Source organism: Microcaecilia unicolor, chromosome 10 (assembly GCF_901765095.1).
Source record: "Microcaecilia unicolor chromosome 10, aMicUni1.1, whole genome shotgun sequence".
Taxonomy (NCBI): Eukaryota; Metazoa; Chordata; class Amphibia; order Gymnophiona; family Siphonopidae; genus Microcaecilia; species Microcaecilia unicolor.
Window position 1 is genome coordinate 207,410,299 of NC_044040.1, and position 17,434 is coordinate 207,427,732.

The 17,434-nt window shown below is 43.9% G+C and overlaps 1 protein-coding gene across 10 annotated transcripts in view; it reads right to left on the reverse strand.

Annotated features, from left to right (window-relative positions):
- Positions 1-17,434, reverse strand: part of DLG1 (discs large MAGUK scaffold protein 1) — a 337,516-nt gene that overhangs the window by 300,529 nt on the left and 19,553 nt on the right. For all 10 annotated transcript variants that reach the window (XM_030216925.1, XM_030216924.1, XM_030216923.1 and 7 more), the window contains exon 3: positions 4,572-4,738. In XM_030216925.1, the coding sequence (XP_030072785.1) occupies positions 4,572-4,738 (167 nt within the window). The remainder of the gene's footprint in view (positions 1-4,571; positions 4,739-17,434) is intronic.

The following is a 17,434-nucleotide window of genomic DNA, read 5'->3' on the forward strand; positions in this document are numbered from 1 at the left end:
TATGTACTTCTAGGTGTCAGGTTTAAAAAATTGCTCCGTTAATGTTTCCTATTAAAATCCCAAAGGTCTTCTACTCAATCTGTAGCTCCCAACGTCATATCTCAACACACCTGGACGGGGCTCACAAGTCAAAGTACAGCTCTACTATCCCTTCTTCCCCCACCTATACCCTAACTTTCTAACTTCACTTCTCTCTCCCCCTCAACGTCCTCCAACCCCATCACTACCTTCTTATCAGGCTCCTTAAATTCCAGAGGACAAAAGGAACCAGACAAGCAAACAGCACTCCTTACTTGCTTCTGCCACCACCTCCCTCTGTTGGTGTCCTTTTAAAAGGTCAGAACCATGCAGGACCCCATAGTCTCACAAGACATACACCAATTTCATGTAGTTCCAACTTCAAAAGTTGGCAGAAGAAGCAGTGGCAGAACACGGCGTCCTGCTCCTGGATTCCCTCTGCCAGAGAGAGGCCCGAAGAAGAAGACCTGGGGAGAAGGAAGAGGGAGGAAGGGAACCAAGACCAAAATTGGTTGTAGTGACTCTTCCCTGTGTAAGCAGTCAAAGTTTTGCAGCACACCAGCCAGGAGCCTCAGTGCTCAATAAGAATATTTCCTAAATATCTCTTGGTTTATAAGTCTTTCCCTCTTTTTACATATCTTATATTTGTTAGATTCTCTAAAAATTTATCCTTGCTCATTTGACTGTATAAAAATTATTGAGATACCCTACTCATGCTATGGTACAATTTAGTATCTTATGAATATAACTTACCCCTAACAATGACAATCACTATTTAGAAAGGCACAGTCTATAAAACAGGGCTTGATAAACCTTGGGCACCAGGTCACCATGGTGCCCTGACAACTGGGATTTCATACCCTTGAATGTTTTTGAAACTAACATAGTAGATGACGGCAGAGAAAGACCTGTATGGTCCATCCAGTCTGCCCAACAAGATAAACTCATATGTGCTACTTTATGTGTATACCTGACTTTGATTTGTATCTGTCATTTTCAGGGCACAGACCGTAGAAGTCTGCCCAGCACTAGCCCCGCCTCCCACCACCAGTTTGCCACCCAATCTCCACTAAGCTTCTGAGGATCCCTTCCTTCTGAACAGGATTCCTTTATGTTTATCCCACACATGTTTGAATTCCGTTACTGTTTTCATCTGCACCACCTCCCGCGGGAGGGCATTCCAAGTATCCACTACTCTCTCCGTGAAAAAATACTTCCTGACATTTTTCTTGAGTCTGCCCCCCTTCAATCTCATTTCATGTCCTTTAGTTCTACCGCCTTCCCATCTCCAGAAAAGGTTCGTTTGCGGATTAATACCTTTCAAATATTTGAATGTCTGTATCATAGCACCTGTTTCTCCTTTCCTCCAGGGTATATATGTTCAGGTCAGCAAGTCTCTCCTCATATGTCTTGTAACGCAAATCCCATACCATTCTCGTAGCTTTTCATTGCACCGCTTCAATTCTTTTTACATCCTTAGCAAGATACGGCCTCCAAAACTGAACACAATACTCCAGGTGGGGCCTCACCAATGACTGTTACAGGGACATCAACACCTCCTGCTGGTCACACCTCTCTCTATGCAGCCTAGCAACCTTCTAGCTACGGCTGCGAGACGTCCCAAACTGCCTGCGTTGTGCAGCTCAAGTTTATAGAAAGGGAATCACTATGCACAGCTAGGAGAGGACGTTCTGCTAATAGCAGGCAAGGACTATAGGTAGCTGACTCCAAAGCAGAGTAGTCTGAGAGAGAGAAAGAGACTGATGGGGACCCAGACCATTGTGATATGTGGAGGAGTTGCCTAGTGGTTAGAGCACCGTCTTGACATCCAGAGGTGCCCAGTTCAAATCCCACTGCTTCTCCTTGTAAACCTGGGCAAGTCACTTAACCCTCCATTGCCTTGGGTACTACTACTACTACTTAACATTTCTAGAGCGCTACTAGGGTTACGCAGCGCTGTACAGATTAACAAAAAGGACAGAAGATTGTACAAGATTGTGAGCCCTCCAGGGACAGGGAAATAAATACCCAGTGTACCTGAATGTACCCCCCCCCCCCCTTGGGTGCTCCGTTCTGTAGATAAATCTCTCTTATCTGTCCCCTTCTCCTCTACTGCTAATTCTAGACTCCGTTCCTTTTGTCTTGCAGCACCTCAGGCCTGGAATAGAGTTCCCCAGCCTGTGCGTCTGGCCCCGTCTTTGGCCATTTTCAAGTCCAAACTTAAAGCCCACCTCTTTACCACTGCTTTTGACTCCTAACCACTAGGTGGGTGTTAAGACCGATGATTGAAGAAAGCACGGTGACTCTTGCTGTTTGTCACCTTTCTGAGGTCTTTCTCCTCTCCTCTGAAAACATTTTATTCCCTGCACATTGCATATAATTAGATTCACTTATATATTACTGTTGTATTGCATTTGTACCCCACATTTTCCCACCTATTTGCAGGCTCAATGTGGCTTACATTGTTCCATAATGGCGATCGCCATTTCCGGAATGAGAAACACAAAGTGGTATTGCATTAAAGTTCATGAGCGACAGAATAGATTAAGCAATCAAGTATAGAGAATTAGGAATTTCTGCTAGTTGTTTAAAAGCGGGCAATATTCAACTGCTAAATAAGAGGCCCTTTTACTAAGCCGTGGTAAAAAGTGGCCTGGAGTAGTGTAGGCGCGTGTACTGGGCGCGCGCCAGGCCAGTTTCTACCACATTTGCAAAAAAGGGCTTTTGGGTCATTCCATGTCAAGTGGTCTGATTTCAGAGAAAGTGCCCTGCGCGACCATCACGGATTTCGATAAAATTTTCTGTGAACATTCATACATGTCCCCAATGAACATTGGTAAAGTTTTATGTTCGCCGATGCAATACTTGTTGAGATTGTTCACAGAAAATCTTATCGAAATCCGTGATGGTCGCGCAGGGACCACCAGACCACTTGACATGGAATGAAATTTTTTTTTTTTTTAATGGGACGGGAAAAGGGCCTGCGGAAAAAATGAAACCAGAGAAAGAGAACAAAACTGGGTGAAGGCGGGGGGGGGGGGGGGGGGGGGGGTACACGTGAAAGAGAGAGAAAGAAAGAGAGAGAGAGAGAAAAGTCCACCAAAGCAACATTTAAAAGCTTTGCAAATATTGCAAAAATTCTGCTTTAGGATGATACCTGGTCATCATAAAAATATGCATATTAATCCTTACTGATCAAGCTGCAACTAATTACCCACTGAAACAATTTTAATGTTTCTCAAACATTAGATGGTCACTGTGAAGAATGGATACGGGTCTATCTATAAAGTTAGATAGAGATAACTAAACTTTTTCTGGAATGCTCAAGAAAAGAGATGGAAATTTCCTTGCAGTAAGAGGAAAAAACAAGCTAGAGCAAAAAAAAAAAAAAAAAGTACAAGACCAAGGGGCCGATGTACTAAAACTAGAGTGGAGGAGTGGCCTAGTGGTTAGGGTGGTGGACTTTGGTCCTGGGGAACTGAGGAACTGAGTTCGATTCCCACTTCAGGAACAGGCAGCTCCTTGTGACGCTGGGCAAGTCACTTAACCCTCCATTGCCCCATGTAAGCCGCATTGAGCCTGCCATGAGCGGGAAAGCGCAGGGTACAAATGTAACAAAATAAAATAGATACTATTGGAGATTCTACATGGAATGTTGCTACTATTGGAGATTCTACATGGAATGTTGCTACTATTGGAGATTCTACATGGAATGTTGCTATTCCACTAGCAACATTCCATGTAGAAGCCTGCGCGGCCACATTGGTGATCTGCAAGGGCCGACTTCTACATGGAATGTTGCTAGTGGAATAGCAACATTCCATGCAGAATCTCAAATAGTAGCAACAGTGGAGGAGTGGCCTAGTGGTTAGGGTGGTGGACTTTGGTCCTGGGGAACTGAGTTTGATTCCCACTTCAGGCACAGGCAGCTCCTTGTGACTCTGGGCAAGTCACTTAACCCTCCATCGCCCCAGATACAAATAAGTACGCCGCATTGAGCCTGCCATGAGTGGGAAAGCGCGGGGTACAAATGTAACAAAACAAACAAAAAAAAAACCCCCGGAAGAAACCATCCAGTAAAAATTACAAAAGGTGGAAATAGCGGGCAATTCACTAAACAAATTGTATGCAAATGAGCTGCACGAACTTTTACCGTGCAGCAATGCACAGAGCAGTCAAATTGCTAAGCCTGGCTGCTCTGCGCATGCTCTACACTCGGCTTTCATGCATGCATAAAAGCTGGGTATATGAAAGCCGGGTGTAGCTCTTTTTTTTTTCCCCAAACCTGCTGGTGTGGAGAGATGTTGAGCAGTGAGAACACACAGGGGAACCGCTGTGTTACTTTTCGAGGCTGCAAGCAGGCATGCGAGGACACCAAAGTGGGTTGGGCGAGATAGGAAGACAGGTAAATGCGCCCCTAACTTCTTTGTTAGTAGGTTTTCTCTGTGCTTAACCAATATTTTTTTTTTTGTATTCGTTACTTTTGCATCCACCAAGCCTGAACATTACTTTGTGAAAGACAAAGTTTAAATCAAGTATAAACTAGAATATACCTCTATGCTTGGACTAAGGCTGCTCTGTAGTGTATCTGAAGTCACTGTTGTGCTTGGAAGGCTGACAAATTCCCATGCATTCACAGGCTGTGCTGGTTCGGATGGCTTTGAGTTATCTACACATTTTGGATTGTCCAGTAAGGTCACTTCATAAAACTCTTGAATATCTAAGATGGAAAAAAAAAAAGACCTTACAGTTAAATCAAGAACAGCTTGCACACTGATTAAGGTCACATGTAATGAAAAGTAAGATAAAGCACAGCTAATTAAATGTTATATAACAACCCTTGAGTATGCCAGAGTGATGTAAACTTGGACGCTTAAACAAGAAATCAATGCAGGCCTTTCAGAAACTAGAGATTCCCACAGTCTAATAAGCATTTCCATGCCTTTCTTCAAAAAAGGCAATACAGAGCCTTTTTTGGGGACAGAATCACCAGACCTTTGAACCTATAGGGTTTGATAAGGCGCTTTCAGGAGATAAGATAGCACTAGGGAATCCTTTCGTGGCAAAAAACAGGAAGGAGACCTGCCAGTTGCATTTTTACTAGATTAACTCCTTGGTAATTGCTCTTATACAGATCTCAAGTGAGACTATAGGACAAAAATAGCCACTCTAGATTTTAATTCAATTGCCAGGGTTCTAATAGGACCTGTCTAAATTGGAGTTGAACTTCTCCTTACTTTAATAATTCTTGGACTGAAGTTTTTCTACAATTCTCGTATGTTAAAAGACAAAAGAAAAATGTGTGCTTATAAGATACGCTTGTTGAAGAAATTATGACTTACCGGATAAATTTTCTTTTCTTTAGTCAGTGACAGTTCTGCACAAATGGGTGTTATCCCTTCCTACCAGCAGGTGGAGGTGGAGAAAACTGAATTCCGCCAGCAGCATCACCGGAATAAACTGATGTGCTCTCTGAAGCAATCCAGTATACACCTGCCCAAGCAGAAGGCCCCTTTGTAATGCACCCATGCCCCATCAACCAGTGCAGCTGCAATGATAATCAAGTGAGCAAATCTGCAGAGTGTCACTCACTACCCTGCATACACCATAATACAGCCATATCACGGGAACACTGTATGGCTGCCAATCACAAAATTAATTTTTCTTTCCTTTTTTTTTTTTTTGAAACATTGAAAAGGAAAAAACACACCCAGAATCCCAGGCTGAGGTCTCCCAAGAGCAGGAAAAGGTACTTTGGTGACATTTCAGGGACCGGCCTGCCTTGAACGCTGACACTGCTGGCACTGAATGAGAAGGTTGGAACAGATTCGGGAAGGAGGAAGGAATAAAAACAGTTGTTAGACCTCTGGGGGGTGGGGGCAGGTACACGATGCCCGACCTGGGGGGGGCATGCATGGGTGGCGAGAGGAGAAAAAGATGCTGCCCATCAGCTAAGCACAGCAGAAGGGGGGGGGAGGGTCATGGAAACAAAGATGCCTGACCATGGAGCAGGCAGGGTGGGAGAGAGATTTTGGGGAGGTGACCTGGAGAGAAGAGAGAAATTGGATAAGGTAGTGAGAAAGAATGGGAGAGAGGCTGAGGGGGGGGGGAGGCAGGTGAGCAGAGAGAAGAGTGGGGAAAAACGCTGGACCCAAAGATGGAAAAAAAAAAATCGGGACAGTTAGATGAGGGGGGAAAGCTGGACACTAGAAGGGGCAGGGACACAGTGGGCAGGTACTAGACAGGACAGGATGCAGAGGGGATGATGATGGACATGGAGAGAGAAGAAATATCCAATGGATTGGACACTCTGGAAAGAGCAGAATATGGGACTTAGGGCTAGGGGGACAGAGCAGAAGATGACTCGGAACTGGGGATTGAGTTGGGGAGTGTTTGGGGGTGGCTATGGATGGGAGAGATGAAGAGAGAGAGAGAGAGAGACTTTTGAGGGGATAGTGAGGATCTGGCAATTAGTAGATAAGAGTAAGGGTTCATGGGTAGGGAGAATGAGTGAGGGGAGAAATGTGGGAGGGGGTAAGAGAGAGGGGATGAACTGTGGGGGAAGGCTGAGACAGAATGTGAATAATCTGGTAGACTGGGAGAGCATGAGACATTGAAAAGGGATTGGAGTCCGGAGGAGGTGTATTGGGAGGAACGGGATGAGTGAGGGTGGAAATGGGGTTAAAAAGGTGATGAAAGAGAGGCAATATGAGTGGGGAACAGAGTAAGAGATTAAAAGCAGAATGAAGGAAAGAGAAGAACGAAGAGACAGGGATGTAGCTGGGACTGGTGAGGGGATGCGATGCCGTGCAGGGCAGGTGAGGGATGAGAGGGAATGTACAGAGAATATTGAGCAGCCTGGATGGACTGTTCGGGTTTTTATCTGCCGACATCTACTATGTTACTGTGAAATAGAGGTCTAGGGAGACAGACAAAGGCAGCAAGGAGAATGCTGGAGAGGGGATGAGAAGGCGATAGGAAAAGTCGGTAGACAGATGAGATAAAAATGAGAGAGAATTAGGGTAAAAATCAAATAGGTAAATATGAAGGCAGAGAAGAAATATGTGGAAAAAACAGATCAGTGGCAGACAGATTTAGAGAAGTAAAAGAATAAGACAACAAAAGCAAACGTGGGAATAATTATGAAGACTCACACAAGGGGTCAAGGAAGGAGAGAGGTGCTGGAAGCGAAGACAGAGATCCAATGAGGTGGGTGAAGAGGGGACGCGGAAAAGGAAAGAGGTGCTTAAACTTGGGGGGGAGGGGAAGGAGAGAGACTCTAGGACCTGAAGGGAAAGGAGGAGGAGGAGAGAATACCACATATAGGAAAAAGAGGTGAGACATACTGAACATGAAGGAAAGGGAGGGAAGGGAAGAGGGGGAAACGGCTGTATATGAAGGGAAGAGAAAGGGAAAATAATATAGATTTGAGAAGGAGGTAGAGAAATTGATGAAAGCTGAATGTGAAAGATCGGTGCCAGACACAGGGCAGGAGAGAAGGCTACACAAACCTCTAAAATGTTTCCACCTAGCAATTTCAATTATCAAACATTGTTAAACCACAGTTACATGGAACTGCCAAAGCAAAACCTGGAATATCAAGCAAAATCTTGATAAAGCTACCCAAAAACTGGTCAGCTTTGCAAACACACCCCATAGATCACTGTAAAAAACACCATCAAACTGTTTAGCTCATACCAGAAAAGTTGTCCACAGTACAGCTCTTCTTTCCCAACAATTTGGTTTTTCATTACATAGTAACATAGTAACATAGTAGATGTCGGCAGAAAAAGACCTGCATAGTCCATTCAGTCTGCCCAACAAGACAAACTCATATGTGCTACTTTTTGTGTATACCTTACCTTGATTTGTACCTGTCCTTTTCAGGGAACAGACCATATAAGTCTGCCCAGCACTATCCCTGCCTCCCAACCACCAGCCCCGCCTCCCACCACCAGCTCTGGCACAGATCATATAAGTCTGCCCAGCACTATCCCCGCCTCCCAACCACCGGCTCTGGCACAGACCTTATAAGTCTGCCCAGCACTATCCCCGCCTCCCAACCACCAGCCCCGCCTCCCACCACCAGCTCTGGCACAGACCATATAAGTCTGCCCAGCACTATCCCCACTTCCCACCACTGGTTCTGGCACAAACCGTATAAGTCTGCCCAGCACTATCCCTGCCTCCCGCCATCAGCTCTGCCACCCAATCTCGGCTAAGCTCCTTAGGATCCATTCCTTCTGAACAGGATTCCTTTATGTTTATCCCACGCGTGCTTGAATTCTGTTAGAACAACATTTTGTACCACACATGGTACACTTGAGCCATATTTGTTCTGTATGTGTGTATCAGACACTATAAGATGCAGGCATTATTTGCCAATATATGGACTATGTGTTTACTTTTGAACTGCTTTGCTACATGAATAAAAATTCTTATTGATCCTGGGGGGGGAGGGGGGGGGGGAGGGAAAATAAGGTATTCCAAAATTGGTTTCAAAAAGGCCTCATACGGTTTCATGAGTGCCTAGATGAGGGTCAAATATGCACATTTGAAGAACTACAGGAAATGTATGGGTTAGTAGAGTCCGATTTATATGCGTACATGCAGGTCAAACACTTTATTAGTACAGAGAAATGGGCCAGGGAGGAATTCAAAGACCAAGAGGGATTTGAAAACGTATGGGAGGATATGGATAAGTGGGGGAAATGAATTTCACGGATATATGGACACCTCAGGGGGCAGAGTTTCATGAAAATGACCTATATGGAGGCATGGGAAAAGGACTTGAATCAGGATGTTTCGGAGGCAGAACGGAGGAGGGTATGTTTAGAAGTCAAGAAAGCCTCGGTGAGTGTGCTTATTAAAGAAAATGCGTATAAAGTGCTGAGCAGATGGCATTATACACCTGATAGAATTAAAAGAATGTTCCCTGAGGCTTCTGATAGCTGTTGGAGATGTGGAAGGGAGACGGGAACTTTTTTTCATATTTGGTGGGGGTGCAGTTTGATTCAACCTTATTGGAAAGGTACTTTTCCATGCGATCCTAAATGGTGCCTCCTGGGGTGGGGGAACCAGAGGGGAAAGAGATGGCAACAGAGATTCAAGAGAATGGGGTTAGCCGCCGCAAAAACCACTATTGCAATGCATTGGAAAAAGTCCGCTGGGCCAACTGAAGGTAACTGGGCTGAGAAATTTAAAACCATTATAGAGTTGGAAAAACTGACTGATAAGTGTAAGGGGAGATATAATCCAGAGGCACCTGAATGGATTCATCTAACAGATATTGAGGGGGTTTAGGCTGTTGGGGGAATCAGTTGTTGAGGGGTTAGTGGGAGGGGAGGGGGGGGAAGGGTGGGGGGATAAAAGGGTTATAAGCATAATGTTAAAATAAAAATTAAATTGTTGCATTGTCATGTGCTGGAGCCAATGGCTCGTTGTTATGTTTGAGATGTTATTTCAATAAAATTCAAAAAGTTAAAAAAAAAATTCTTATTGAGAACCAGGTCTCCTTGGCATTTTTGCTTGTCCCTACTATGTTTTTTTACCTTCTACATCTTCGTGGGGAACTTCTTGTTCTCCTCTTTTTTTCTCTTCACTACTACTACTACTATTTAGCATTTCTATAGCGCTACAAAGCATAGGCAGCGCTGCACAAACATAGAAGAAAGACAGTCCCTGCTCAAAGAGCTATGTAATAAAAGTGAGCCAAGTATAGGACAATCAAGCCATTGTGACATCACTGATGAGGTTGGCTCTTATTGGTGGCCTGAGGCATTATGACATCACAATATTAGCTCTGGTTACAAGAGACTACTACTACTACTATTTAGCATTTCTATAGCGCTACAAGGCGTACGCAGCGCTGCACAAACATAGAAGAAAGACAGTCCCTGCTCAAAGAGCTATGTAATAAAAGTGAGCCAAGTATAGGACAATCAAGCCATTGTGACATCACTGATGAGGTTGGCTCTTATTGGTGGCCTGAGGCATTATGACATCACAATATTAGCTCTGGTTACAAGAGACTACTACTACTACTATTTAGCATTTCTATAGCGCTACAAGGTGTACGCAGCGCTGCACAAACATAGAAGAAAGACAGTCCCTGCTCAAAGAGCTATGTAATAAAAGTGAGCCAAGTATAGGACAATCAAGCCATTGTGACATCACTGATGAGGTTGGCTCTTATTGGTGGCCTGAGGCATTATGACATCACAATATTAGCTCTGGTTACAAGAGACTACTACTACTACTATTTAGCATTTCTATAGCGCTACAAGGCGTACGCAGCGCTGCACAAACATAGAAGAAAGACAGTCCCTGCTCAAAGAGCTTACAATCTAGACAAAAAATAAAGCAAACAAATCAATTAATGTGTAGAGGAAAAAGGAGAGGAGGGTAGGTAGAAGCGAGAGGTTACAAGTGGTTACGAGTCAAAAGCAATGTTAAAGAGGTGGGCTTTCAGTCTAGATTTAAAGGTGGCCAAGGATGGGGCAAGACGTAGGGGCTCAGGAAGTTTATTCCAGGCGTAGGGTGCAGCGAGACAGAAGGCGCGAAGTCTGGAGTTGGCAGTAGTGGAGAAGGGAACAGATAAGAAGGATTTATCCATGGAGCGGAGTGCACGGGAAGGGGTGTAGGGATGGACGAGTGTGGAGAGATACTGGGGAGCAGCAGAGTGAGTACATTTATAGGTTAGTAGAAGAAGTTTGAACAGGATGCGAAAACGGATAGGGAGCCAGTGAAGGGTCTTGAGGAGAGGGGTAGTATGAGTAAAGCGACCCTGGCGGAAGATGAGACGGGCAGCAGAGTTTTGAACCGACTGGAGAGGGGAGAGGTGACTAAGTAGGAGGCCAGCAAGAAGCAGATTGCAGTAGTCTAAACAAGAGGTGACAAGGGTGTGGATGAGGGTTTTGGTAGAGTGCTCGGAAAGAAAGGGGCGGATTTTACAGATGTTGTAAAGAAAGAAACGACAGGTCTTGGCAATCTGCTGGATATGAGCAGAGAAGGAGAGAGAAGAGTCAAAGATGACCCCAAGGTTTCGAGCTGAGGAGACAGGGAGAATGAGAGAGCCATCAACAGAAATAGAAAACGGGGGGAGCGGGGAGGTGGGTTTGGGGGGGAAAATGAGAAGCTCGGTTTGGTCATATTTAATTTCAGGTGGCGTTGAGACATCCAGGCAGCAATGTCAGACAAGCATGCTGAAACTTTGGTTTGGATGCAAGGTGAGATATCAGGGGTAGAAAGGTAGATTTGGGAGTCATCAGCATAGAGATGGTAGGAAAAGCCATGGGATGAGATTAATGAACCAAGGGAAAGTTCTCAATAACCTTTTCTATGACTTGATCAGAAAAGTCAGGTAAGTATGCAAAATAGTATTCTGGACTGATGAAATGAACTTTAAAAGTACAGGCACAACCTCATTTGGTGAAAAAAGGGTAACATTCTAAGAAAAGGATACCTCACCAAGTGTTTAATACAAGGGTGGACCTATTATACTTTGGGTTTGTGTGGCAGCCTGTGGTACAGGAAATGTTGTATGGATGAAAGAATGAACTCAATTCAATATCAATTAATTTTCCAAAGTCAGCTGAAAGAAGATGGATATTTCAGAAACCTCAAACTCAAGTACTTAGAAGAAAGAAAGATGAAGGTTTTGGAATGATTTTCATAATCCCCAGACAAACAATGAAAATCTGTGGGAACATCTCAAACATTCAGTACGTGCAAGACAACCTTAGGATAATTCTGAGCTAGAAGAATTCTCCAAGAAACAATGGTCAAGTATTCCAAAAGCAAGAGCAGAAGGAATCTGACTAAGGGAAACGTTTGGAAACATATCAGCCAAAGAGTGTTAAAATACTGACTGAAAGGATGTATAAACTTTTGTATCTGTCATATTCACTATTTTCTAATTCTTGAAAGTATAAAAACACTTCAAAAAGTGTCATGCATTAAAATTTGTAGAAAGATATGTTAAACTTTGTACCTTGTAAAGACTGTCAGCTTATGTTCACTTAGGAATCCACTAAAACAAAGTTTGACCAAGGGTGTTTTCATCACTGACAGATTCATCTGGGGGGCTTCCCCAAGTCTGAAAAGTTCTGTAGAATTCACTGGCCCAGAGAACACTCATGAAAATGAAGAACTCCCCTTTCAACTACATCCAAAAAAAGACAGGAGACTCCACACCACTGACAGAGGTCTATTTGGGTTCTGAATGCCAAGGAGGGTATCAGGCTTGAATCCGGATATGATTGAAGATGACAAAGTGCCCAAAGTGCTTCACAGTTCAGGAGGAATGGGCTCCCTCCACTTGTCTGATGTCACGGTTGTGCCCAGGTTCCTTGCTCTCAGTCACCTCGCCCCCTGGTGTTTAGACCTGGTGGCTGCTGTGAACTGATGACTTTCCGTTTCCCATGTTCCAGAAGATATGCTGGTCCGGTCCGGATCTTCCAGCCTTCCAGATTGCTTTGGGACTTTTTTGGAACTAAGCAGTACCCGTACCTGGTGAACTCCCTGGTATGCTGCCTTTATTAATCACCTGGGAAGTTCTCTAGTTTGCCTTGCAACAGAGGTCCTCAGAGGAGTTTCCTTTGGTGAGAGTTGTTGCAGTGCTGCTGTGCTCTTTGCGGCTTTGACCCTGCTTTTCCCCTGGTTTATTCTTCTGTCTGCTGCCTGCCCAGACTCGGCTTGTTTTCTGTTTTTTTCTGCTGCTTGCTGACTGCCTGGAACCCCGGTGTGTTTTCTGGACGTGACCTGCTGTTCGCCGGCCGGCTGCTGTTTCCTGCAGTTCTGCCTTCCTGCCCTGTCCGGTAAGTCCTGTCGGCCGCCTGCACCCAGGGGCTCAACTCCTGAGGAACGGCAGTCAAGTGCAGGTGAAATTTGGGCTGATTCCTGTCCTGCTTTCTCCAGCTTGCGTTGCCTCGGCTGCAGTCTTCACCTGGTAGTTCCAGTCCTGGGTTTGCTGATACGTCTGTTCTGCCTTGTCTGTGTTTGGGTGATTCTCCTGCCGCTGCCGCCCCTCGGCAATGGCCCAAGGGCTCACTACCCCTGAGATTCCAGGCGATACGTGACATCTGACAGAAAACATGACAACTTGGTTGCCAGTCTAAAATAGCACTATTCAATCCTGAAGAAAAAATGGACAAAACACTCCACAAATCATTAACTTGGAGTTTGAAAAAGTCGCTGAATATCCCTAGTTATATTTGGGCATTTAGCCTGGTCCTTGTGATTCCTATTGGCCACCAGAATTGACCCACTACGACATTTTACGCTTTTATGTTTGTACATTCATGGCTGTTTTCAATTTCAGAATACTTCCTACTTCTTGCAAAAAGTGTCTTTATCTACAAATCAAGAGAAGTTTTATAACTGATTGCATTTCAAAGAAAGAACCTATGATTAAACACAGCTTGTCCAGCTTTCACAAAAAAAAAAAAAAAGCACCGACAGGACAAAGAAAAGTTCAAACTGTTCTCTAACTAATATGGAATCCAAACATACATATAAAAAGCAAAAAAGGGACTGTAATGCAATTTTCTACTCTACCCAGTGTGAAAATAATTTAAACGCACACATCTGGAATTCATCACATTCTTCTTCAAGAATACATCATCTTCTATAAGCTGTGCCACCTAAGCACTTTTTGTCAACATTATAAGTACAAACACTTTCAAAAGCAGACAATTTGCTGAAGTAGGTAATTGCGGTTAAAACATCAAGTCAACAACACAGTAGGGACGGACAGCCAAAACATTTTCATACACTGTAGTTTGTTTTTCTTTTCATGGCGTAGAGGGGGCTTTTTCATTCCAAAAAAAAATAATGTCATCAAGCGTGTACCCTCTTTGCACACAGCATGCACTCCTCTGAGAGAGTGCATACTGATTGCACTATTAATGGTGAACATTTCATCCCAATAGCCCCATCCCTATTGCATAGCAGTAATGCAGGTCCTTGGAGGTAAGAACAAGCTTACACCCTGCTGTCTATTAAGATGTTTTATTGAGCATTGCATTGCAATTCTAAGTAGCACACTACAACATAATATGTATTATTGACAAACATTTCTTCTGAAATTATTCTTGCTATATACATCATTTGGGTGAATTTCTTCAAAAGGGGTAAATAACCTAAGAATTGCCATACTAGGTCAGATTAAAGGTTCATCTAGTCTAGTATCCTGCTTCCAACAGTGGCCAAGCCAAGATACAAGTACCTGGCAGAATACCAAGAAGCAAGATTGCATGCAGCTGACCCCAGGCGTAAGCAGTGGCTTTCCCCAGGTCTACCTTATGGACTTAACATCCAGGAATTTATCCAAACCTTTTTTTAAACCCAGACTAAGTACTTTTAGCATAAGCTCTGGAACTCGTTGGTGAAGGATAACTATTCCAGAGGATGACTGAATTTTGGTTTTGGTTACAGTGCTGAAATCAGCCCAAAATCCTTTTTCTGCCTGGTTTCAGCAGAAAGATCATTTTAATTTTCAGCTAGGTTTTGGCTAAAAATGACCATGCTTTCAGTGAAAGCCAAGAACATTTGTGCTTTATCCCATTTTTCTCCCTCTTCTGCCCCCCCCCCCAGCCAAACAAGAGTTATCCCTCTCCCAGATCTCCCCTCCTCATACCCAGAGCCCCCCATGGGCCTACCTTACAACCCTGGTGGTCTAGAGACGTAACTGAGGTAGGAACCATCCCCCATTACTTCTGCCCATTCCAGCTCTGCTCTTAAAATGGCTGCAGTGACTGGGGCATCGCTCTTGCCCCGACTACACCACTAGACCACCATGTAGTCCTAGAGGGAAGGAGCTACTTTGTATTTCTTTTCACTGTAGACTGCAAGTAATACAATTATGATCTTGCACAATAGTTTATATGGAGGCATATTTTCAAAGCACTTAGCCTTCCAAAGTTCCATAGAAACCTATGGAACTTTGGAAGGCTAAGTGCTTTGAAAATATGCCTCATGGTAAATTTGGAATGACAGGCTCTTTAGGAATTAGCCTGTCTGTGGAGTTATGGCATCAGCTGTCACTCTAAGTATGGCACAAAGTCATCTGAAACTTGAAATCTTGTGACGGAATTAATTGAACCACTAGATGACCAAGGGATAAAAAGGAGTACTTGGTAGAATAAGGCAATAGCAGAAAAACGAAATTGTCTGCCATTGTCTTTACTGAAGAAGATGGGCTCATACCCCCACCAGAAACCTTCAGTAACAGTAATCCAGAGCAACTAAAGAAAAATCACCATAAACCTAGAAGATGTACATAGATCAACCTAATATCAGTCACCAAGATCTGATGGCGTTGGCCCCAGAGACCAAACAAGAAATTGCTAACCTATTTATAGTGTTCTGAAACCTCTCATTTAAAAACAGCCATAGTACCTGAGAACTGGAGAGTGCCAACATAATGCCAATTTTTGAAAAGTGCTCTAGGGCAAGGGTGGGCAACCTTTACACACAGGAATGTTGGTGCTATCCCTGGCAGGCCAAACATTACGTAATGTCAGAACCAGAAATGCTCAGAGCTTCACAGACCTTCTGTGATAAATAAGTAAACATTACTTAAAATAATTTAAAAAAAACAACTGGCACCAAACTGCTAGAGTGGATATTCTGAAAATAGTAACATAGTAACATAGTAGATGACGGCAGAAAAAGACCTGCACGGTCCATCCAGTCTGCCCAAGATAAACTCATGTGTATACCTTACCTTGATTTGTACCTGTCTTTCTCAAGGCACAGACCGTATAAGTCTGCCCAGCAGTTTTTCCTGCCTCCCAACCACCTGTCCCGCCTTCCATCACCGGCTCTGGCACAGACCGTATAAAAGTCTGCCCTCCCCTATCCTCGCCTCCCAACCACCAACCCCTCTTCCCCCCACCTGCTCTGCCACCCAATTGTAGCTAAGCTTCTGAGGATCCATTCCTTCTGCACAGGATTCCCCTATGCACATCCCACGCATGCTTGAACTCCGTTACCGTTTTCATCGCCACCACCTCCCGTTGGAGGGCATTCCAAGCATCCACCACCCTCTCCGTGAAAAAATACTTCCTGACATCTTTCCTGAGTCTGCCCCCCCTTCAATCTCATTTCATGTCCTCTCGTTCTACCGCCTTCCCATCTCCGGAAAAGATTTGTTTGCGGATTAATACCTTTCAAATATTTGAACGTCTGTATCATATCATCATATTTGTGAAATACAGTATTTCAAATTGCCACAACTCGTTTTAATGACTTTTCTATATGTACTTCCCATAGTCTTGCGGGCCACGTAAAAAGTCAATGACGGGCAGCAGATTGCCCATCCCTGCTCTAGGGGGGGTGACCTAGGAAACCACAGTCCAGTGAGCCTGACAGTGCTGGGAAGGATGGTAGAAGCTATTCTAGAACAAAATTACTGACCATCAAAATACGTTAATAGGGTAGATCTAACATGTGATTTAGCAAAGGGAAGTCTTGCCTTACCCATCTGCTTATTTATTGAAAACGTTCTAAAAAAAATGTGCATAAAGCATTTGACAAATAGGAGATGATAACCCACACCAAGATGGCTTCACTCAGCTAAAGCTCCAGAATGGTTAAGCAAAAATCCCAGGGGTTACTACATAAGTAATGCCATACTGGGAAAGACCAAAGGTCCATCGAGCCCAGCATCCTGTTTCCAACAGTGGCCAATCCAGGTCACAAATACCTGGCAGAAACCTAAACAATAGCAACATTCCATGTAGAACCCCAAAGAGTAGCAACATTCCATTCAGATTCTCAAATAGTAGCAACATTCCATGTAGAACCCAAAAGATTAGCAAGATTCCATTCAGAATCTCAAATAGTAGCATAAGTAGATAAGTATTGCCATACTGGGACAGACCAAAGGTCTATCGAGCCCAGCATCCTGTTTCCAACAGTGGCCAATCCAGGTCACAAATACCTGGCAGAAACCTAAACAATAGCAACATTCCATGTAGAACCCCAAAGAGTAGCAACATTCCATTCAGATTCTCAAATAGTACCAACATTCCATGCAGAACCCCAAAGATTAGCAAGATTCCATTCAGAATCTCAAATAGTAGCATAAGTACATAAGTATTGCCATACTGGGAAAGACCAAAGGTCCATCGAGCCCAGCATCCTGTTTCCAACAGTGGCCAATCCAGGTCACAAATACCTGGCAGAAACCTAAACAATAGCAACATTCCATGTAGAACCCCAAAGAGTAGCAACAAAAGATCATCGCTCAAATTCCTGAATCTACACTTCCCCAGCTGCAAAGGACTAAAATACAAGCAGATGCATGCAACCTCTTTCTCTTACATGAGTACGCAACTGTGGAATGCATTACCTACTACCTTGAAAACCATTGAAGAAATAACCAACTTTCGAAAATCTCTGAAGACACTCC